The sequence below is a fragment of the Canis lupus genome, chromosome 6 (assembly GCF_011100685.1).
Source record: "Canis lupus familiaris isolate Mischka breed German Shepherd chromosome 6, alternate assembly UU_Cfam_GSD_1.0, whole genome shotgun sequence".
Lineage (NCBI taxonomy): Eukaryota > Metazoa > Chordata > Mammalia > Carnivora > Canidae > Canis > Canis lupus.
In genome coordinates, this window is record NC_049227.1 from 29,455,147 (window position 1) to 29,478,527 (window position 23,381).

The 23,381-nt window shown below is 44.9% G+C and overlaps 1 protein-coding gene across 5 annotated transcripts in view; it reads right to left on the reverse strand.

The window, feature by feature from the left end:
- Window positions 1-3,393: 3,393 nt before the first annotated feature.
- Window positions 3,394-23,381, reverse strand: part of ERCC4 (ERCC excision repair 4, endonuclease catalytic subunit) — a 39,944-nt gene continuing 19,956 nt past the window's right edge. For 2 of the 5 annotated variants that reach the window (XM_038540316.1, XM_038540315.1), the window contains 3 exons: window positions 22,664-22,756; window positions 15,940-16,052; window positions 9,583-13,813 (listed from right to left, as the gene is read on the reverse strand). In XM_038540316.1, the coding sequence (XP_038396244.1) occupies window positions 13,080-13,813; window positions 15,940-16,052; window positions 22,664-22,756 (940 nt within the window). In that variant the 3' untranslated portion in view covers window positions 9,583-13,079. Of the gene's footprint in view, window positions 3,645-4,117; window positions 4,415-4,824; window positions 5,460-6,808; window positions 7,078-7,741; window positions 7,897-9,582; window positions 13,814-15,939; window positions 16,053-22,663; window positions 22,757-23,381 lie in introns of those variants that run through there. The other 3 variants (XR_005360902.1, XR_005360903.1, XR_005360904.1) reach the window with 3 other exon arrangements.

The window sequence follows — 23,381 nt, forward strand, 5'->3', positions numbered from 1 at the left end:
GAGGGGGGGGCGAGAGAGAGGGCGGGCTTGCGTTGGAGTGTCGGTCGGTATAGTGAGGTGAGGGTGTCGGAGTGAGGGCTGGGGTTTCTGTTAGGTTTTGATGTAGTTATTGGGGTTCTTTGCTTTCTCTTGCTTTCTTCTGTCTTTTTTTCTTTCTTTGCGTGTCTTTCTTCTTTCTTCTTTTTTCTTTTTTCTTCTTCTTTCTTTCCTTTACCTGCATTCATTCTCCTTCCTTCCTTCCTTCCTTCCTTCCTTCCTTCCTTCCTTCCTTCAAGAGAGATAGAGAGAGAGAGAGGTGGGGAGGAGAAGAGGAAAAGAGAGAGAATCCCAAGCAGGCTCCATGCTGGTCATGGACTTGGGCTTGATCTCACAACCCTAAGATCATGACCTGAGCAGAAATCAAGAGTCGCATTCTCAACCGACTGAGATACCCAGGGACCCCCTAAGTATAATCTCTTTAACAGAAGTTCTTTGTATTTTTTTTGATGTCATGGTCAATACTGGTAGAAGTTACTCCTCGATCAGGGAAGGTAATGTCTAGAAAGTATCTATGGCTAGGGTCAGGATACTGGTGTCAAGATAAAGAGGAGAAGGAGAGGTGTGTGTATCGAGAGACTTACATGTGAAGATGTATGGAAAACCCCCAAGTGATGGCATTATGGTCTTTCCTTTTCTTTTCCATGGTCCAAAGTTGGTGAGATTATATATATGTTTATAGTTGGAGGATAAAATGATACAAACTAATAAATATAAGAGCCAATCATGGTTATAAATCCCCCCAAGGCCTGGCCCTATCACCCCAATATCTTGCTCCCCTGCCGTGGATGGGGTTTATCAAGAGACACCTTAGAGAAAGTGAAAAGAAGTATAAAAGATTGGTACAAGAATATATTAAGTGCTCCTTTAATAAGAGCACAAATGGAGAAAGATGAGCAAAAACCACGGATATTTCTTAGGAGATAAGAGACATATTTGGCCAATCACATACAAAGAGGTGCTCGGCATAACAGGTGAAAATGCAAATCACGATCACAGTGAGGTCCCATTTTAAAGACAATCCATCAATGAACATGAGAAAGATCTGATAATCCCAGGCATCAGGGAGGGTATGGATTGATCCATTCTTATGCTGATGCAAGTGTAGATGGGTCCAACTCCTGCAGGACACAGCTCGGCATTGTGCCCTATCGTTGGACATACACATACTATCTAGCTCAGCCATTTCATCCTAAACATGTATCCAAGAGAAATGTGTGCACATGTGTAAGACCAGGTAGGAAAGAACTGTTTACCATATCAAGAATCTGTGCACAGTCCAAATGACTGACAGGATTGGTGGGTAGACTGTGGTATATTCATCGAACGGAATAGTACAGACAAGCCAGAAAAAGTGAATGAGGGCAACATGGGGCAATAGAATGGATCTTACCACTATTGGTTACATATGACATGATATCTTTTTTATAAAGTTAAGAATGACATGTATGTACATACACATACATCCTTTCGAAAATCCACAGAATACATATAAAAAACAATGAGATTAAATAAAGCAAGGGAATACTGAACACATAGGTCAGGATGAAGTTTCATTCTGGGTGGGAGAAGCAGGATAATAGGGTTGGGAGGGTGGACCTCTAGGCTTAGATGTAGGTTATCATCTTATGATAGCTTTTTTTTTTTTTTTTTTTTGCAGGAGGTGGTAACTTCGTGAGTACTTTCTGCATTATTCAAACCAACAAACTAAATCAAAGCAGGTTGTGCATGGATCACTGGGGAGCATGCTTCACAAGCCAAGATTATGAGTACTCCAATTCCACGTAGTGGCAGCTCAGTTAAGAAAAGAAAAACACAACGGGGGCACCTGGGTGGCTCAGTCAGTTAAGCATCTGCCTTTGGCTCAGGTCATGATCCTGGAGTCCCAGGATGGAGTCCTGTACCAGGCTACTTGCTGAGCAGGGAGTCTGCTTCTCCCTCTCCTTCTGCCCACTGCTCCCCCTTCTTGTGTTCTTCCTTTCTGTCAAATAAATAAATAAAATCCTAAAAAAAAAAAAAAAAAGACAAAAAAACACAACCTTCTGTTAAACCAAAGTTAGAAGGTGGTAAGAGAAATGAGATTATTGAGAGGAATCATAGAAAGCTTGACTTTGGGTGACACATTGAAGATGTCTTTGGAAGAGACCCAGAGGAAAGGTTTGAAGCACCAACTAAAAGCCACATTACAAAGATATGCCTCCTAAGTAGCCCTAAGGAGTACATTAAACAGACCTACCTGGAGAACGTCTTTCCCTTTATAAAAATTCTCTCCCATTTCACAGGTACCCTCTGGCACCACTCAGGGACACCAGTGACTAGCCCGAAGATTCTGAACAAATAGGATGTGGGATCCGTGGCTTTTCAAGACAACTGAACTCTCTCATCTGCTCAAAAGACTCAGCTCACGCTATCTCATTCCTACAAGGCATTAAATGTGAAATAAGGCCTCGCCTGGCAGCTTGCCACGACGGCTACTCTTACCACTTCTGTAACCTGTGCTCACAGCACCCAGAACCCCATAATGCATAGCACAGCGCTTTGAAGGTTTGGTCATTTCCAGGCAATGAGTGGGTTTTTCTTTTTTCTTTTTTAATATAACTAACACTTGACTATAATTCTGTTATTACAGATACAAAGCCTGGTTCTGCTTTTTAGACTCTTTAAGAGTCTGGGAACAAATAGCCTGTCACTCTAGTCTATGGGCTATGTTCTACTTTTCGGGCACACAGTAGGCACCTCATGAATGTCTGCTGAGCAAACTTGGCCTCGTTTTCCAAATAGTAACATGGAAGATGTGCTTACAAGAGAAAACACTTGCTAAGTGAAATATTCCTCCTACAGATTATATTTCTATAGCAAAGAAAAATGATCTAAAAAGGTCTGAATGTATTTACCGGGGCGGGGGGGGGGACGTCAAAACGAGTGTTGAAATTCAGTCCTGTCTTTGGAGATTAAGGACACGCCTGTCCATTATATGTGAGATCAGCCGCGGTGGCAAGGACACCACTTCAAAGTGCACACAGAATCCAGGGAGTCTGAAAATAACATGCACTCACATACCCACCCAGCACCCACACACCCCCACACCCTCAAATATTCCATCTCCTGGACACTCCTACACAACAAACACACACACTCTCACACAACACACATTTGGTGACAGTGACTTGGCTGGGAGATCAGGGATTTAAGGCAGAGCCCCTTTTATATTAATGACCTTCTTGTGAAAGGTGACAGATCCCCCCACTTTATTTATTTATTTTTAAAAAGATTTTATTTATTTATTCATGAGAGACACACACACACACACACACACAGAGGGAGGGTGCAGCAGAGACCCAGGCAGAGGGAGAAGTAGGCTCCATGCAGGGAGCCCGATGTGGGACTCGATCCCGGGATCCCGGGGTCACGACCTGGGCCGAAGGCGGCGCTAAACCACTGAGCCACTCAGGCTGCCCAGGTCCCCCCACTTTAATGCGTAACATTGAATTGATTCACCAAGAGACAGCAGGGGGAACAGACACATGGAAACGTGAGAGAAACAGGTAAGCGGTGGGAAGCAGGTGCGCAAGGAGAGTCACTCTTCGGGCGCGCTGAGCGTCTATTCTCTGAAAGGAGAAAAAGTGACATTTTTCTGCTTGCAGAAGCAGCACAGCAAGTCCACGGACACCCCCCTCCCATTTTCCTAACTGAGGTCGTTTGCACTGAAACCTGGGCCACCCTGCCCCTCAGGGCTGCTCCTCGCTTCGTTCCACCTGCCCCAGCTGCTTGGTCCTTTTGCACCATCGAAAGGACGCACATGTTCACCTCTCCCTAAGCTAAGTCGCTCGCTGGTGTGCAAGTGTGAAGTCATTCACGTGTGCGGCACCTGTTGGCACAGCCATCGGTGAGCCGTCCTGCCCTGGGCCTGACCTGACTTGCATTCGCAGAACTAGGAAGGCACCTGGGGCTAAAGAGCCTGCAGCGGCCTGGAGGCTGCCAGGGAGGCAGCGAGGGGCGGGGGGACCTCAGGGGTGCTGCTTTGCCCTTGGCGCCCCAACACCTGCCCCCACTCCACACCTGTTGCCAGCCTCTACTTTACCTGTCCCCGCTGCCTTCCTTCCCGCAGGAGGACTGAATAACCCCCTCGCCTGGCAACGCAGGCTCTGGGAGAGCCGGGCTGGGGAGCAGCCTATCAGTGCCAGGTGACATGACGTCATGCTCCCTTCAGGTGTGTGCACTTGGTCTGCCTTTGCACCCAAATGCCGAGCCACAGGAGGGGAGAGATTGGGAGTGAGGGGGTGGACGGAGGGTTTCGTGATACATCACGATAAAAATGAGTTGGCCAGGTTTGTTTGTTTGTTTTTTTCCCCTCCACTCAATTTAACTGTATTTCTTCCTAAAAAAGAAAAAAATCTTTGAGTAGTTCACATGCAATAAACTGCACGTCCCTAAAGTGTACACTTTGATGCTTATTGGCACTATGTGTATGTTGTGAAGCCGCAGATTGCAAACCCTTCCATCAACTCTAAATGGGGTTCCACGGGGTCACGGCCAGTTTAAACCTCCAATGTGAACGCCTTTTTGGTCTGGGTGGGTGGGTGGGGGTGGAATTCGACACCCCCCCTGCCCCCCGAAGCCCAGGGCCTCACTGTGCGAGGTCACTGATTGAATCCAAGAAATCAATAGCAGTCCCTGCCCGCCACCCTCTCCTTGCACCCCATCCACCTCTTCCGCACAGAGCACAAAAAAAAAAAAAAAAAAATCCCTTGGACCAACAAAAGCCTCCCGACTTCCAGGCTGACTCACCCACGGTCCTGGGGCACATACTCGGGCTCTGATAAGAGGCAGTCTGTCCTCCGTTTGTTTATCATGAGTCATGCCGGAGACAGGCAGCTACTTTTCTTGCCTCTCAGGTCACGGTTAGGCAAGAATCAGAGGCAGAGACACCCCCATTCAAAGCGCAGTCATCCCGAAAGCGTCCGGCGACTCCCGCCGAGCGAGTTTGGGGACTTGTGACTTAACGGAGACACCTGCTGGTGGAGACGAGGAGCGCCCCAGCCCCGGCCTCGAAGGGGGTCCCCTTTCTTCCCCACGCTCCAGCTCCGAGCGCTGCAGCTTAGCAGCTCCGAGGTTTGCAAGCGGGATGGGAAGAGACAGCTGAGGTTCTGTGCATCCTGCCCAACAACCCCCCAAATTATTAGTGACAGGGCGGGGGGGGGGCGGGGGTCACAACTTTCAGCCTATGCCCACCTTGGAGTCATTAAACACGAAATTGCTTCAGTGAGGAACCTTCTCCCAGCTGCCAACCCGCCGCCGGTGGTCAGGCTCCAGGCCCCGAGCCCGCCAGCCAGTTGTGAAGGCCCCCGGTGCAAACGGCCCAGCTTTCGATTTATTTAGTCCGTGCCTTCTTGGCCTTGACTGAAAATTCCTGCACACGAGTCCTGATGGGAGCGTGGGGGAAATGTTTCAACTAGAATTAATGTCACGATCCAGTGGACGTAAAGGAGATCTATCTGCTGTTTCAAGGTATTGCGGCAAAATGCTCTGTTTGGAGAAGAAATCACCATAGCAACTCAGCCGCCCCAGTTACAGTAAGCTCAGGGCGACCAAAATAAAAATCCTTACCAAGTCTTAGCATTGGCTGGGGAGGGCTGCTTGACCATCCCGACCGTGTTTTCAGGCGACATTAGCCTCCTTGACGTTTGGTTTCATAAATCGCTTGCAAGGAGGGATGCTTTAAATAATTATACAACTATACGGTCAGGTTACAAACGGAGGGGTTCTAGGCCATTCTCTGCCTGCCAGCTTAAACACGAGCCAACCTCACTGCCAAACATCAGCGTTGTGTCGTTAAAATAGGTTTCCGCAAAGGGCTCATTGTGACTTCTGGTGGCTGGCCAGTCCTGCTCTAAGTTGGGGAGGGACACGGTACTCTAACTGTAAGATGTGAAGAAGAGGCAAATCCATACAAAAGTGGGTTTTCCGTGTGTGGGAGGAAGAAGAGCAAAATCACTCTTGTCTCCCTCCTCGCCTCGGGATGCCCCGCAGTGGGTTTTGCTTCCATGAATGATCTGCTGTGCCTCTAGCATCTTCCTTCTTTTGCTCTGCTCCTTCCTTCTGATCACCAGCATGCAAAATCACCTTCGGAGTGAGCTCGCCTCTCCTCTTTTCATCCAGCTGCACTGGGACCTGGCCTCCTCCCACCCCCGTCTGGTGTGGGCCCTCCAGTTCCCTGGAACTGTCACCCAGGACCCCCCAGGGATTTCTAAGGTGTTGTCCCTGTCGTAGTCTGAGGCCACCGGTGCACCCACGCTCAGCTCCCAACCCTTGTGGGTCACTCCCATGAAATTCCTGGCCATGTTCGATTCTGGTGCCCACGAGAGATTCAGGATCTCTGAAGAGTCGGCCTCCCCTATGTTCTCACCTCCTAGATTTGGGTATGTTCTGATGTTCTGGTTTGCGTGTTAACCATTTAAATGGCGTCCTTGGTTCTTGTTTTTTAAAATTTATTCATTTATTTTAGAGAGAGAGAAAGCATGAGTGGAGGGAGGGAATGGGTAGAGAAAGAGAGAATTTCAAGCAGACTCCCTGCCAAGTGCAGATCCCAATGCGGGGCTGGATCTCATGACCTGAGCTGAAATCATGAGTTGGACGCTTTACCAAGTGAGCCACCCGGGTGCCCTGTCGGTTCTCACTTCTGCACAGATGTCATCAGCTACACCTTGAATTGAGATTATCTGCCGGACTATTGGTTATTTCTAAATCAACCTTGTTCAAAACTGAACTTTACCTTCTTTCCGAAATGATCACGGCCTTCCCCAGACTCCTTCTCTTCACAGCATCATCATTTTCTGAGCCTTGGCTTAAAGCCTAAATAATAATATAGACTCCTCCTTGGCATCGATGTTCTTTGCCACATTCCTCTTCAATACTTGGCCTTCTTTCCATTTCCAAAGCTCTAATCTTAGTTCTGGTTGTCATTCTCTGTCACTTGGGTTGTTGCCACAGCTTCCAGAATGGTCTTTCTACCTCCAATCCTTCCTTTTAGGTGGCAAGGTGCTGCAGAAAGAAAGTAGGCTTTGGAGTTTGAGTCCCATCTCTGCTATTTGCTTCTGTTGTGACTTTGATTTCTTAATCTCTCAATCTTAGCTGCCTCATCAGCAAAGCAGGGAAGATCCCTACTTCAGGCTGTGAGGCCGTAGTGGAGTAACATATATAAAACATCGAGCCCTACCTTCTCTCTGAGGCTATTCTGGATTCCTATACCTGGATATGACGTCTTCCTCTGACCTCCAGAACACTTCTACCTTGCTTGTGGTATTTTACTTATTTTACTTGTAATTACTTGTTCATGCTTTTTGACTTCTCTTCACCATAGGCTGAATGTCCCTTAATGCCATGGGCTTTTGCAGCATCAAGCCCAGAGACAGCCCTTTGTCTTCTGCAGTAAATGCCTCATGCCGAAAACAAACCTGCCCAGTCATGCTTCCCTTAGTCTACTAAACTATCTGCTTCCTTAAGCTTCTGCTGGGCGTCACCCTTCCCAAAAACAAAGTTGCACAGAAAAGCAAAGCTCTCAGTGAAAGGCATGCTCACACTGACACCAAATTCTGTTAGAAAAGGGTCCCCGCATATCACCATCTTCATTAGACCTGGTCTATTTGCTATTTTCATGAATCCCAGGAAACTCTCTTAGTTGAAATCACAAGTTGATTTTGCTTACCTGACTCCCAGGCCCTCGGGGAGCAGTCAGTGCTCTTCTGGTATAGAAATACCTTCCACAGGCAAGTGAATCATTGGGAATATCTAAAATTCCTCTTCTTTCTCCTTTTCAGGGGTCAGTTTCCTGCCTCAGTCAGGGGCTAGACAGAAACAGAACTGAGATTGAAAATTCAGGTGAGCTTTTGTAAACAGAGAAACAGAGGTCCACTGAGCATCTTAAAATGAGTCTACAGTTCTTAAATATTTAATTTATAGTTCGTAATATTACCATCTTAGTATCAAAGTACAGTTCTTAAATATATATGAGTATATATCCATGCCTATGTATAGTATCCATCTTCTAGTTTATGAGGTTTAATTTTAGGTTGAATGAGGCTGGAAATTCAGTTTTAGCATCATATGGGAGCTCACATTGGCAACACCACTTGCAAAGCATAATTTTTCCAGAAAGTTAGAAATATGACTCTCATACAAATAGAAAAAAACCCAAAAACAACAGAAGTCAATGACTTTATTAGATTCAATTAATGAGGAAACCAATAAGATGTTAGGACTGATTTAAAAGAAAATTAAAGGCTCAGAGATTTGTAGCTGGTCCAATGAATGCAGAAATAAATTTGCTAATAAATGTAGAACCGGTTCAGGTCCCGCTAGGCAATACTCTTGCAATGCTACCTAGGCAACACCCTTGCAATGCTACAGAACAAGAATCACTTGGATCGCTGTCGGGGTTTCTACAAGTTAACTTCTATTCTCATACAGTTGCAAAATAGTCAGTAAGAGGTACCCAGCCCTGGAAATCAGATGACCCCCAGGTAGTATACGCTACTAGATGACATCCAGCTCTTTTTTAAATTTCATTTTATAAGTAATCTCTGCACCCAGTGTGGGGCTTGAACTCATGACCCCGAGATCAAGAGTCACATGCTCCACTGCTTGAGCCAGCCAGGCACCCCAACAACATCCAGCTGTAAACAGAAAAGGTACTCCGTATGCTCTTTGACCGATTTCCAAATTCTACATATTTGCTTTTGACATTATTAACCCAGAGAGGCACGGAAACAAACCAATTTGCTTTTTTTGTGACACATCTGTAATTAGGTATCTGGAAGTGGACCACTCATCAGCAGTGTTTCATCATGGGCTCTGGGGTCAGACTGTTTGGGTTCAAATCATGATTCCATCATCTACCAGGCAAATGACTTAACCTGTCACTTGGATTCACTGCAGCAAAAGAGGCTTTTAAGTGATAGTACTTTTAGGTCTTTGTCATGACGATTGTATCACTACTCCTAAGAAAGGGTTAATTATTCTACCAAAGCCTTAATTCTGACATTAAAACATTTTGAGAAATAACCTGTCTTATGCCTTATTAAGAAGGGATTGGTCCTACATTTTATTTTATTTTATTTTATTTTATTTTTTTTCTTGGTCCTACATTTTAAAGCAGAAACCAAAATAACTACATCATCAAAATGAGCCAATTAGTCAACTAATTTAATAATAATTAAACTTAAGAGATTACAGTAAATTCTAGATGTGTCAAGAGGATAATTTACTTTCAACTTTGACGTTGAAGGAACAACAACAAAAAAACTGTATGAGTCAGGGGCGGCAGGAAATTAATCTCTGTTGAGTTAAGATGTTCCAGGCATTGTGCTTACACATATTCATTACATGTCAACAAATGAGTGTTTTCAGAAGGAGAATAGTCTTTTTTCTCCCCCTCTCTAAGGGCAGATGTACAAAATAAAAAGCAGTAAGGGAAAAATAACCCAAAGAAAATTATGCTAAGGCCTTAGAAAGTGGGTTTATCACACAAGTCAAACGCAAAAGCAGGGGTTGGAAGAACAGTTCAGCTTTAATCATTTATTCTGCACAACAAAAAGCACATTAAATATTCTCTTCATTTTAAATTGTATTTACCAACATGTTGGAAATATGATGCGCTGGGAATACATGTTCTTTCACTATGCATTGTTATTTTTACTTTGCCCACAAAATGCTGAGGAAAATACTGAATAAATACATTTTATTAAAAACACACACACAACTCCTGTTACAAATTGATATAAATTAGTTATGTCTCCCTCCCATCCAAATTTTGGCTTACATACATTCCCTTAAATCAAAAAACAGCAGTGGTGTGGCTTACCAAAAACCTGTGGATATAGACGGTTAAGTCCTGAAGTTTGGAATTGGACAGGAAGTAGCAATAAACCAAAATAGAAAGCAAAATAATGAAGAAAAATGACAACTCACGTTGAAGTCTGGATACATTTTAATATATTCAAGACTGAGAAAAGAACTTTCCTAAACTGTTGGTTTTTAAAAGGACATTTCTAGGCTAAACTGAGCAACAAAAGAGAAGAGAATTTCCCTAAAGAAGTTTTCTGAGCCAAAGGAAAATCAAATTATGCCTGAAAAACAAAAGCAAAGACTAATGATGTCTGTCTCACCCACTTCTTCGGATTTGCTTCAGTGTAGACTTTCCTGCTGAAGGCCATTTATTAATTCTATGTTCTGTTATCTCAACACAACAAAATCTAGACTTAACCCTCTGTGTCCCAATGGGTTGATGAATGGGACAATTATCTTCAGTCCCTTATGAGCAGGGAAATGGCATTTTGGATCTACTCAAACATACAGCCTCCTAAGCCCTAGACTGAAGAAGTGGCAATGTCCTGCCAAAAGGACACTATTTACATGGCTGCTATTAATACATAAAATGATTACTTGCATAATTTTTTTTTAAAAATCAAGAGGTACTATGATTTAAGCAAACAAGGTTGAAAATGATTTCTCTCAGCTTTCATACACTCTGATTTTTATGCAAAAAAACTTGGTAAAATAGAATAAAGCTGATCTCAGGCTTTTAAAAAAGGTTTTTTAAAAAGCTAAGCATGAGTTCATAAGTAAACGGGATGTTTACTATTCTGAAAGAAAAAAGGCAAAGGTAACTATGATGCTAGGCAATAAAGTGATAATTTTGCGAATTCATGCATTAGTTCCTTTGCCAAAGATTCTTAGATTATAAAAATGTGTGAAAGAATTTGGTAAAAGTCAGTACATAATGGTTCTATTGAAGGTTTTTCACCATTGACGACAGCTTAAAATAGATTTATTTAGTTGGAAGGGGAAGTGGTGGTGAGAGCCTTGTGTCTATAATGAGCATTTTCAAGTTCATTAGAGACTACTATTCATAATTCAAATACACAACAAAACAGCTCATCTGTCTTTCAAATGTCCAGTACGTACAACAGCAAAAAACAGAATCCAAGAGAGGGAGACACCGGCTCTCTAAATACAATTAAGACTGTATTCTACGTTGTACAAGATGACAAGGGCTGTTTAAAATGGTGGCCTTATGAATACAGCTTATTTCTGAAAGCTTAAATTGAAGTGGAACCCATATAAACAAATGCGCTATGTTCCAATTTGCCTTTTCTTGTAATGCAAGAACAATATAAGGCAGGTAGAATTATGCAAGAAAAACCAGAAACTATATACCACAAGCAGAAGTGCTACAATAGGATGAAGAAAAATGGTGATAACCATCTCCTTTGGAGGTGTGACGTTATTTTTAATGTACTTTTCGCTCCGACTGGACTCTTAAATCAGTACATACAGAAGTGAAAATTAACATATGTACCCGACATCTCGTTTTCTAGTCTCTAGCGTATCTTTTTAACCTTCGGACAAAATTTAGTAGCCCTACCTTTTAATCTACTGTAAGCTAATTTTTGTTTCCTGTCCTCTTCCCAATTCCTCAGATCACTGTACTGTACGGAGATCCATATAACAACATGGTTCCCTGAAATCTCTCAACTCATTCTTGCGGTGCCCTTGTATAGAGTTTGAAATCCACATCTACTTTAGCAGTATTAACGTAGGCTAACATACCGAGAGAGCAGGAAGTCAACACGAGAGGTTCAGCTTGGAGAGGTTGGTTGAAAGAACTTCCGTGAAGGTGAAGACCATTTTGTGTTATGTGGTCCAGTGTCTACTCTGAGTTCCAACACCGTGATGAATAAAAACATGGCTGATGCGGAGGAAAACGTGTAACTGTGCACGGTATGGCTAGCGGGGCTGATGTCTATATTTGCATCAGCTCTTGAGGTAGAAAATTTACTACTCATTACTAGATAGGAAAATAATACCTACGTCAACAATGTTGAAATAGAAAAGTTTAAAAACTGCACAAAGATGCTATGAAGGTCCCTGTATGTACACTTCGGTAAAAAGCTAACCTAACTCAGTTGGAAGGTTTGAGAGGGAGATGGTTTTGTGAGTTTTTAAATATGTCTATATTTCTCTAGAATTCTTATCTATTCTATGCATTGATCTTCCATTTACTTTTTTAATTCCTTTATCTTGACTCCAGGAAGGAAAACCAAATCTTAAAGACTTGGTGGGCCATTCACTTGCTTGTATGGGAGTCCTCACACAGATGCAAGGAGCCGCTCTGCACAGAGGCACGAGATGGAGTGGGGGGCACCAAGAGGTGAGCTTAGGCTGCTTGGGGAGAAGATCTGGTGCTGGTGGCCTCAGGGCATGTGAAGAGAGTCTCAGGAAAGAGGAAGTCTCAAGAGACTCTAGGCATTTGGTGGGCTCAGAGGTCTCAGATTTAGTAGGTTAAATATTTGGAAACTGAGTGTTCTAAGGACTCCTTCACTTTAACACCATCAAATTCTGGAAAGAGATAATTCATCACATGTCTAAAAACGACTGGCTTTGCACAATCGAGCCACAGTGCATGTTACATACACTCAGGGGATTAGGACGTTAACTGGCAAGGTGTAGAGGTGGCTGTTTTACAACAGCAGTAGGAAGTCCTGAGGAATTTGAGTTAGGGGTAGAAAGGTGGATGAACGTGCTTGAGGGCAATGCAGGGAGAAGTGGTGAGGGAGAGCAGAGGGGTGTTCTTCTGTGTTTTGGGGCCCCTCTGAAGAAAGATGGTAAGAATGTGACCTTGCGTTTTATTGGTTTGCATTAGAAACATAAACTTCTGCCTGTTTCAAGAGTGGCCTTCTATCAACACCTGTGGACACCTCACCTGCTCCAGACCCACCTCATTTAAGAACCGAGTGTGCTGACCCTGGCCTGGACAGCGCAGGGAGCCAGGAGAGCCGGCACAGCAGAGTAAATACAGGGCCTGAACGCAGAGTTCCAGGAGGAATCTTGGCCTCTGGGCCACAGAGCCAGGAAACAGATGGCACAGCCGTTCAGCGCTGGAAGACAATGAAATTCTGAGACGATCATTAATTGCGACCTATAGGTGCAGGCAAAGAGCAGCTGGGAAGCCCAGTCACGGGACCAGGAGATGGCCGTCTCACGGTTCATTTCCTCATTTTCCCCTTTGACAGGACCTCTGCATAGGAGGTGTGGATGAAGTCATAGAGCTGCTTGGCATTGCCCGCGTTGCCCAGAACACCCACCAGCTGGTCCTGCGACAGGCTGGCCAGTTCTGCGATGTTCTTTACATGATGCATCAAGGCACGGCAGTTTTTGGCATTCACCCCTGGCATCTTTAACAAGAAGTCCTGGGGACCAGGGTTATACTTTTCTGACTCGGGGAGCGTTTCAGAATCTGCCGTGACAGCCATGGCCGTGGCCGCATCAGGCTGTGGCTTGTTTTGCTTCAGCTCCTCGAACAGCTCGGCGGTGGCGTGAGGGGATGGGCACCAGAGAATCCGGAGTCTGGGGAAGTGGAGCGTGAGGAGGGTGAGTTTGGAACTGATGTCGTTGCTGGAGATCTCTTGGTGGAAGGCGCCCCGGGAAGTGAGGGAGAAGGGCTTCCCGGGGTCAAACTCTATCAGTAGCACCGGGCGCTTGTAGTAGCGGGACATGGAGATGCATTGGCCGTACAGGCGGCCGTTGTTTAAAGAGCCAATCAGGTCACTGATGCTCTTGCGCTCCACGCACATTTCCGGGGTCAGAATGTAGTCTCCGACCTCCAGGGTCACGGGCTCGATGTCGATGCCCCGACGGTGGATCAGGGATGGGAGTTCACTGCGAAACTCCCGCACGTCCACCACGATTGTTTGCTGTGTCCTGTTCTGCTCCTGGCCGCCTAGGAACAAAAAAGCACCACTATAAGTGATGTCACTGAGGAAGAGCTCACAAAGTTGAATAGAACAATTGAAAGTTTAAAATCTGTAGTTTCTGGGGTGCCTGGGTGGTCCAGTCGGTTAAGCCTTGGACTTGATTTTGGCTCAGGTCATGATCTCAGGGTCCTGAGATCCAGCCTGAATTCGGGCGCCCTACTCAGTGGGGAGCTTCTCTCTCTCCCTCTGCACTCTCCCTAAAATAAGTAAATAAATCTTAAAAAAAAATGTGTTTCTGTTGTCAGCCTCTGAAGCACGGTAACATAATATCCCATGTTGTTATTCCTCATTTTTCTGTGTTTTCAGAAAGGTTTGTTTACAGAGTAAATAAAAGAAATTTCTCTTAAAACTAAATAGAGCTGCTAGGAGAGTCATGATGATTCACAAACATCAGCGTTTGCCATCGCCCTCTCTCTGGTGTGGTCCCTGATGGTTGCACTGCCCAAGTTCTACTGACCATCGTACTCCTAATTCCTATGACAGTCTGGCACGTACTAGATGCTTAAAAAGGCTTGCTGAGTAAACTGCCTTATAAGCTGTTGTGAAAAATTCTGGAGCCGTTAGCGCTTTTACCGGTGAGTCTGGATGTGGAGAAAAAGGAAGAAGCCAGTAGAACAGGACTTCCCATATTTGAGCGTGCCCAGAACCGCTTGTAAAGCAAATTAAAGGTGGTTCTATACTCAGAATAATGGTGCTGTAAGATGCAGATGTCCTAATCCCCAGGACTGTAAATATGTTACTTTATGTGGCAAAAGCAACACTGCAAATGTGATTAAATTTAGGACCTCAGGATTGGGAAATTTTTCTGGATTATCCAGGTGGGCCCAACGGTCCTTACAAGTGAAAGAGAGAAGCAGGAGGGTCAGAGTCCAAGCCACTGGCTCTGAAGGTGGAGGATGGGGCTGGGAGCCAAAGAGTGCAGGTGCCTCTAGAAACTGGGAAAGGCAGGGATATAGATTCTCTCCTCCAGCCTCCGGTAGGAGCACAGCTGGGGCTCACGCCTTGGTTTTAGCCTAGTGAAACCCCTGTGGACTTTGGAATTTCATGACAATAATTATGAGATAAGGAGTGTGTGTTGTGGTGTTAGAGCAGCTGTGGGACAGACTCAGAAGGACAGACTTCTGTAAAGAGCACCTGTGTGGCACCTATAGGCTCAAATCTAGCTTCCTCCGTTCGGCCTGACGTTCTATATTCTGCATGAAATGTCATCAACCTATCTGAGTTAATAAAGACCTTCTTTAAAAAAAGACCTAGATGCTCTGAGGCCATGTTTCTCAAAGCATGGTCCAGGGACCACTGATATCAGAAGCTCCGAGATGTGGACCCCGTTTCAGATCCACTGAATGAGAATTTGCACGGAGTGAGGACTGTGGCTGCATAGCTTTGACAAGCCCCGAGGCATTCCAGAGGATACTGGATCCAGGAGGCCCGTGGCTCTAACCCGGTCCTCACTAGAGGGGAAGTCAACTCAGTAGTATTGTGTTCCTCTGGCCACTTGGCTGATAGCAGCTGCTGCCATGGAGGGATGAGGTTTCGGGGAGAGGGGGACTGTTTCTGGGTTCCGCTGCACTTGGAATTCAGCAGCTCTTGCTGGCATGCCACGGTTCAGGCGCCGCACGGCAACGAGGGTGCCACGCACCTGGGATGTGAGGAGGTGCCAAGAAGCAGCACACGGGGGCAGGAAGCGAAGTGGGGATGCGCTCCAAACAGCTCCTGTCTAATCTGAGGGAAAACGGCTTCTTCGGGTAAAAATAAGAACCTCGTTGCCATTTATAAAAGTTTCTTGGCAACGGTACATTCTGAATCTCAGCCAACCAACCAGGTTTACAAGCAGCGCTGGAATGTGACCGACTTTGAGGCTGGGGTGCCTAGAACAGGGCCCCCTTATTTCACAGATGAGGAGCCAGGGGTCTGGGAGGGCCGCGTGGTGAGAGAACGGTGGCAGCGCTGGCTCTGGGGATGGGAGTAGGCACCCATTTTTACAAGTTTGTGGAGAGAAACCACACCTCTACAGAGAAGCTCTGGAACCTATCCTCCCTCCCCCGGCCTCCGTCATAGGACCGGGAGCGCTTGGCCACAGGATGGGACTCACCTGCTTTCCGCGTGTCGGTGGGGGTGCCTGCCACTGCGGAGCCTCTTGCCAGGTCCAGGTTCCCTTCATCCCTGCCTTCCCTTCCCTCTGGGACAACCATGCTTGCCTTCTCCCTGGGGAGGACAACATTTTAAACATTTTTTTTTTTTTAGATTTTATTTATTTATTCATGAGAGACACAGAAAAGAGAGAGGCAGAGACACAGGCAGAGGGAGAAGCAGGGTCCAAGAAGGGAGCCTGACGTGGGACTCAATCCTGGGACCCCAGGACCATGACCTGAGCTGAAGGCAGACACTCAACCACTGAGCCACCCAGGCATCTCCATTTTAAATATTTTTTGAACTAATTTCAAAATTCCAGATTTTAATCTTTTATTGATTATAATACAGAAAATGGCCACAAGAGCGTCAAGATGAGAAATGTGTTAGATAAACCTACACAGATGAGCAAGGGTAAAGCAAGGAGGAGGAACTTCTTGGTTAGGTGCTCCTTCTAATTTTCCAGAGTTGTTTATTTTCCATCCTTTATGTCCTTGAAACACTTTGAGACATGAAATAAGCAGGTAAAAAAATGCCACCAATAGGCTTTTTATAAAAATAGGCTAACGTGGTACTGAGCATTAAGAATAATTTAAATCGGGCCGCCTGGGTGGCTCAGCGGTTTAGCACTGCCTTCGGCTCAGGGCCTGATCCTGGAGACCGGGGATCGAGTCCCGCATCAGGCTCCCTGCATGGAGCCTGCTTCTCCCTCTGCCTGTGTCTCTGCCTCTTACTCTCTCTGTGTCTCTCATGAATAAATAAAATCTTAAAAAAAAAAAAGAAGGTCTCTTCCATTAAAAAAAAAAAGAATAATTTAAAGCATTTATATTCCAATGTGTTCAGAGTAAATCATTAATAGGAATGGTTAAAGACTAATGATTAAGAAAATCAAAGCACAGATGACAGGACTTCGATTTAAAAAACACCAGGTGGGAGGCCCCATTAAACACTTGCAATTCAAAAGGCAAAATCCACAGTAGGACAAATTTCCCAACAGAGATTTAAACAAACAGATAAATCAATCAATCAATCAATCAATCAATCAATCAAGAACTCAGTTTAGGTGATAGAGCAGCATGGATTCCCTCATAGATTTGTCTTAAAAAAACTTTCTGGAGTGCTCCTACCCGAGGTGCTAGGAGCTCTGGATATACATATGGTTACATAGTAATTCCTGTCTTCAAAGTAGCTCAGTATCTCACACCTGGCTCAATCATAATTAAGATTTGTTATCAGGGGCTACAATCATGACAATGTCCTCGATAACCAGAGAGTGAGGAGGCCAGGCTTGCCATGGTCTTATTTGTCAAAACCAGGGAATTACGTTATCATCAATCCATGAACCAGCAAGCGCTATGTGTCCGACTGGTGCTGGGGTCGGAGGGGAAGAGGGAATGTATGAGGCTGGCTCTCTTCCCTCATGGGGTATGAAACTGAGTAGGAGAAGCAAGAACAGGCAGGAAACGATGGTGGCAGTAACAGAGCCCGGGTTACGGTGACACACAAGGGGGATGGATCCTCAGGACTCACTCATAATTTCAATAAGGAGTTAAACAGCACAGATTTTCCAAGTAAAGGAAATAAAACCAGATGGATGGATATTCCAACCACCTTGGGTAAACGATGTGTTAGAACAGGGCACTACTCGAAGATACCACTAAAGAACAGAAATTACAACTTTGAGTTCTATACTCTAAAACAATATACAAACGCACAGCTATTTTTAGTATGACATTTGGTAACTAGTTCATGCAAGGGGCCAGGCACGGTTCCAGGTCCAGGTTGCCTCAAGATTCTTAATACGGGCGGCAAGTGGGGCCTGCTGGACAGCCACTCCTTACTGCTCCGTGATACCTCCTAGGCTCCAGTTGAAGACAAGAGGCAAGGTATCCAGACAAGTTCTTGCTCTTCAATTTCTTTTTCTTTAACATTTGGGATTAATATTGGGATCTCTTCCCCCTTTATTTCAATTTACTTTACTGGCTAAGCTACACGTCACACACGGGGGCACCCCAGTTTCCTGATTAATCTGTAGTCTGTGAGAGGCTGAGTAGTCTAGTGGCTTAGAGTATGAATCCGTATTTTGTGGATCTGAAACCCCTGACCAGCCATGTGGCCTTAGGCAAGTAGTTTAATGGCTCTGTGCCTCAATTTCATCTGTAAAATGGGCATAATAATAAAACCTACCTCAAAAGAGGCACATTAGGAGGATTATCCAATGTATAAGGTACTCAGAACAGTGCCTGGCACATACCAGGCATTATAAAATGTTAGCTGTTATTATAACAGTATGTATAATGCGGTAACCTCATCCTCTAATTATCTGTGACAATGCTGAAAAACCGAAGATTTGTTTCAAATGATTCCACAGTGGTTTCAATTAATATTGTCATATAAAAACAGCTAGTTTACTGTGAAATGTTATAATTTAACTGCATATTGAATCTGAGAAATAATAAACTCCTGAAATGAAGCCTGGATTGTGAAGCACATGATAGGTCTCCCTAACTGGTAACACAAATGTTTAGTGTAACAGAAATTTGCCATCATTATAAATATTTAGTTCTTTGCTTTCAACAGTTAGCATAATTATCCAAGTCACTCTGTGTGACAGATACAAATTACTAATTAAAAATGCAGATTCCGGGGGAATCCCTAGGTGGCTCAGCAATTTAGCGCCTGCCTTCAGCCCAGGGCATGATCCTGGGGCCCCGGGATCGAGTCCCACGTCGGGTTCCCTGCATGGGAACCTCTGTCTCCCTCTGTCTGCGTCTCTGCCTCTTTTTCTCTCTTTCTGTCTCTCATGAATAAATAAATAAAATATTTTTAAAAATGCAGGTTCTTATTTCCACTTAATCTGGAGTACAGAAGTTTCTTATTTTTGCTTCAATGTCTCTAATGATATCTGAATAGCTTGTACAACATGATAATATAGGGAGGAGATGCTGAACTAGGAATCTTCCTCCAACAGGCATGTATTCTGGTCCTCATGCTAACTCATTTTTGGAATCACAGTTTCTTTTTTTTTTTTAATTTTCTTTTTATGATTTAAGGAATCTCCACACCCAACGTGGGGCTCGAACTCACAAACCTGAGATCAAGAGTCGTGTGCTTCACCTACGGAGCCGGCCAGGCGCCCTGGCGATCACATTTTCTAACTAAGATTCCAAAGAATCTTACCCTTGCCTTTGAAAAGCAGTGACCTCTCCAAAACTATGTATACTCAGAATGTTACTGCCAATTTTTCTACCCAGGGAGCATTTTATTATCAATACTTAGGAGAGTCGTTTTTTTTCCTCTTGTCATCTGTAATCGACTGATCTAGCCCAGGCAAGCTCTCCTTCCACTGCCAGTTTGCCAGATTCATTCCTTTTGGGTTATTTTAAATAGTAGCACTGCTTTTATTCTTACGACATCACCCACGGAGGTCCTGGCAAAAGCACGTTGTCTTATTCTCACATTAAATTTCTAAGCACAGGCTCGGTGCAAATGCTCTTTCTGCAACACGCTTCATTTATATTTTCCTTTTCAAAACAAATACTTCTCAAATTCCCCAAGTTTTCTGGGAAAGTAAATGCCTTAAGATTCTAAATGGTGTAACTACCTGGTTGTTGTGTAATATGGGAAGATCTAACTCCTAATAAGTAGACGGTCACCATTGAGAGCTAGGAGATTAAGCTGGGCCACAGATAAAATTACATTAAAATCTGATATGGGAATTATCTCATAGACTGAAATGTGGGGGACAGTAGTCCATGTTCCGGATTCTGTTGGTGGTTTCTAGTATATACCAGGCTTATCCACACGTTGTCACCCAGCCCTTCTGGTGTGGAGACTCGCTTATATGAAACAGGAGTGGCATGGGGCGGTGGTACCTTGTGACAATCCACTCAAAATACTCTTTTCTAGATGAGGTTCCCCGATGCACCGAAGAAGGCGCAGCCTGGGGCATAAAAACTCACCTACCTAGGTGCCTTCTTCCCCACATCCTAGCAGGCTCTTTTGGCTACAACTCTGCAGGGAAGGCCCAGTCTCCCCAGGATGGCTTCTGGGAGGATGAGCTCTGAATGCTTAGAACATTCTGTCTGAGGCCTGGGGGAGGGAAGGGTCACATGGCACCAGTCTGATCAGATGATTTATGCTCACAACTTGATTTATGGTGAATACCTGTTTTTGCTCTGCGGGGCTGGAGTCTGTCATGTGCGTACTCTGTGGCTATGTGACTGACCCCCAATAAAAACACTGGACCCCAAGGCGCGAGGAAGCCCCCTTGTCACCAATGCTCAGCAAGTGCTGTCACACCTTGCAGCTGGAAGATGAAGCACATCGGCAGGACTCCACAGGGAGAGGACGCCTGGGAGCTCATGCCTGGTTTTCCTGGACTTTGCCCCATCGCTTCTTACCTTCTGCTGATTTTAATCTGTATTATTTTGCTGTCATAAACCCAAACTGTGAGTGTACCAGTTTTTTTCTGGCTCCTGTGGGCCCTACTAGTGAATCACCGAGCCTGAGGGTGGTCTTGGGGGGCCGCCCTCAACGTGAACACCAGTATCCTAATCTGAGTGATCTCAGTTCTGCGTGCTCCTTTGTAACTTGGCGACGGTTAACCGGTGAAGCCTCCTGCAGAGCATGTTTTGTGAAGAGTAAGGGACTAAGGTTAAGAGGTACTGGCCCACATCCTGTAGCACCAATTCTTTGATTCCATTCCTTCATATCTGTTGCCTTCTCTCTCTTCTTCAACCTCATCTTGGCTACCTCTGTTTCTCCTGACTCGTTTCCCTGCTCCATCCCTCAGGTGGCTTATCTGTCACTTCTTTCATAAGGCCATCCTGGTCCCCACACTGGCCAGGTCTCTCTGACATGTGCTAGTGTACCCCGTTCTTTCACCTTTGCAGCCAGACTTTGCACATGTCTGCTTCGTGGAACATTCAGAGGGACTTAATGTTCACCTTTTCCACTAGAGGATAAGCTTGAGGAGGGCAGGGACTTCCGGCAACGCTGTGACTATAGCATTTTATTATTAGCACAGAGCTTGGTGCCTAACAGAAGCTCAGTAAATATCTGTTGACTGTTTAGAGTCTTGGGGGAGCGTGGGTCTTCTCTAGAAGACATAAAGAAGCGCCGAAAGCTTTGGACAAGAAGAGGCAGGCTGTTTAACACTTGCCTGGTTATCGCACTTCTTGAAATATTGTTCCAAAAAACATATATCTAGGGGTGCCTGGGTGGCTCACTTGGTTAAGCGTCTGCCTTCGGCTCAGGTCATGATCCCGGGGTCCTGGTCCCGGGGTTCTGGGATCGAGCCCCCAAGTTTGGCTCCCTCCTAGCAAAGAGTCTACTTCTCCTTTTCCCTCTGCCCTCCCCTCCGGCTCATGCTCTCTCCCTCAAATAAATAAATAAAATATTTTTAAAAACCCCACCTGTATATACATACATATCCCAGAAAACCATCCCAGAGAGCATTTTAATAGAAAACATTTTCATAGGGTGAAAGGACTGACCACAGGCTAGAAGAATCCATGGCCAAGGCATGGGGTAAAACCAGAAGATACAGGGGGTAGGGGGGGAATGGTCCTGCCCATGTAACCTGCCAAGCCCCTCCACGGGGACTCAGTGGCACTGATGCAGTAAGCCCCCGGAACGTATGCCCTGGATGAAATGGGGCACGGGGATATTTTAGGTGTACACTGAGAGCCCACAGTCAGTGTTGGAGGAAGGCTGTCTATTTTGAAATTCTGTGTGGAGCCCTGGCAAGCTAACAGCCACTAAAAATGATTTCCGCCCTCTTGTTGCCATTGATACATTACCCACGTCTGAGGCTTGGAAGATTGGTCAGCCCAAGCCGTATTCTCCTCTGGTCTAGCCATTTCTCTGGCTCAGCTCAAGGATGCCCTGTCTAGCCCCCGCCCTGGCTTTTGAGGTCCCTTAGAGACCATGCGACACATCTTCCCTCACGAGGCTGCCATCTCCTTGACAACACCCCCGGTGCAAGGTTATCAGATTTCTCAAACACCTGCGGGGGTGTAAAAGGTGGCCATCCAGTCTGTGCATATGTCACTTGGAACATTTTCCTTATGTGACACTGGAAAGCATTTTCTATTTGGATTCGGAGTATTACCAGACGCTCATCCTAGAAACAGTACACGTACGTTCAGATCAACATCACACCTTCAAAACAGTATTTTCCCAGAGTGATTCTACTGCTGGTGATCTGAACCAGCAGTAGGGGTGGAGGGGGGAGGGAATGTAAAAGCATTTCCCAGCAAATGGTAAGGCGGTCACCCACCCACAGACAATGGCAATTTTACCAGGAGAAAATAAATCATAATTCCAAGGGAAGGGAGAAAGCTTGTGTGTGTAGGGGAGGGGGGAGATTTAAGAACGTATTTCTTGAGAAAAGGGGTGGCTAAGCTGTATTTCTGGTGTTCTCTGTTACGAGTCTTTACAAGCAGAAAAGCAGTTCTCGCCACATTTCCAATATTCTGTTAAATCACTGAAAGGCAACTGGAGAAGATGGAAAAGACAAGGAGGGGACAAGAAATGTGCATATAGCCCAGAGCTGAATCAGACCACAGGTTTATCTTGAGGTGACCCTCCGAGCCTCCTTCCCTCTCCATCTTTCCTGAGGGCAATTAGGTAGGCCCCCACTCAGAGAAGCCTCTACATCTTGAAAGGCCTCTATGTATTACCTTATGAGTTTCTCAAAAGCTTCCTTTTCCTTCCGCAGGGCAGTGAGATAGCGCTGTTCCTCGGTTGAACCTCCATATATAAGAAAGTAGACCCTGCCAGTTAAAACAGAACTCTTTTAGGCTATAAAAACACAATTTTTAATCCCTGAAAGGAAGAGCGCAGCATTCAAAATCAGCAATCTACACTGCTCAAATAATAAATATTTGACCAAGAATAAAAGGCTCCATTAATCACGTACCTAAAATTAAGCTGCTGCAACCCCACCTGGTAAAAGTCTCATTACCACATTTTTTTCCTCCTTTACCGAAAGGAGGAATAGAGTTTAGGTAAACACTGAAATATAACTAGAGGGATAGAATAATTCTTGCTTCATGACTATAAACAAATCAGAAAACGCAAAATCTCAGCGGCTTCTCTTTTTTTTCAGTTTTTTCTTTACACCTCTGCCAAACGATCATTTGCAAAGTTGGATAGTAGTTATAAAACGCAGATTGAAAAAAAAATAAAATAAAATAAAACGCAGATTGTGTAAAGTTCACATTAGTGAGAAATAAACAAATGAAATCTATATGGCCTTCATCTTCCTTCTCGGCGCTTTTTTTATCTGTGTCTTCACAGAACCAAGGCAGTGCATGTGTTACATAAACACACAGATGCAGAAGACACACGGATGATATAGGGCTTAAGAAAATAATTCGACATATTATTTTCTCTTAG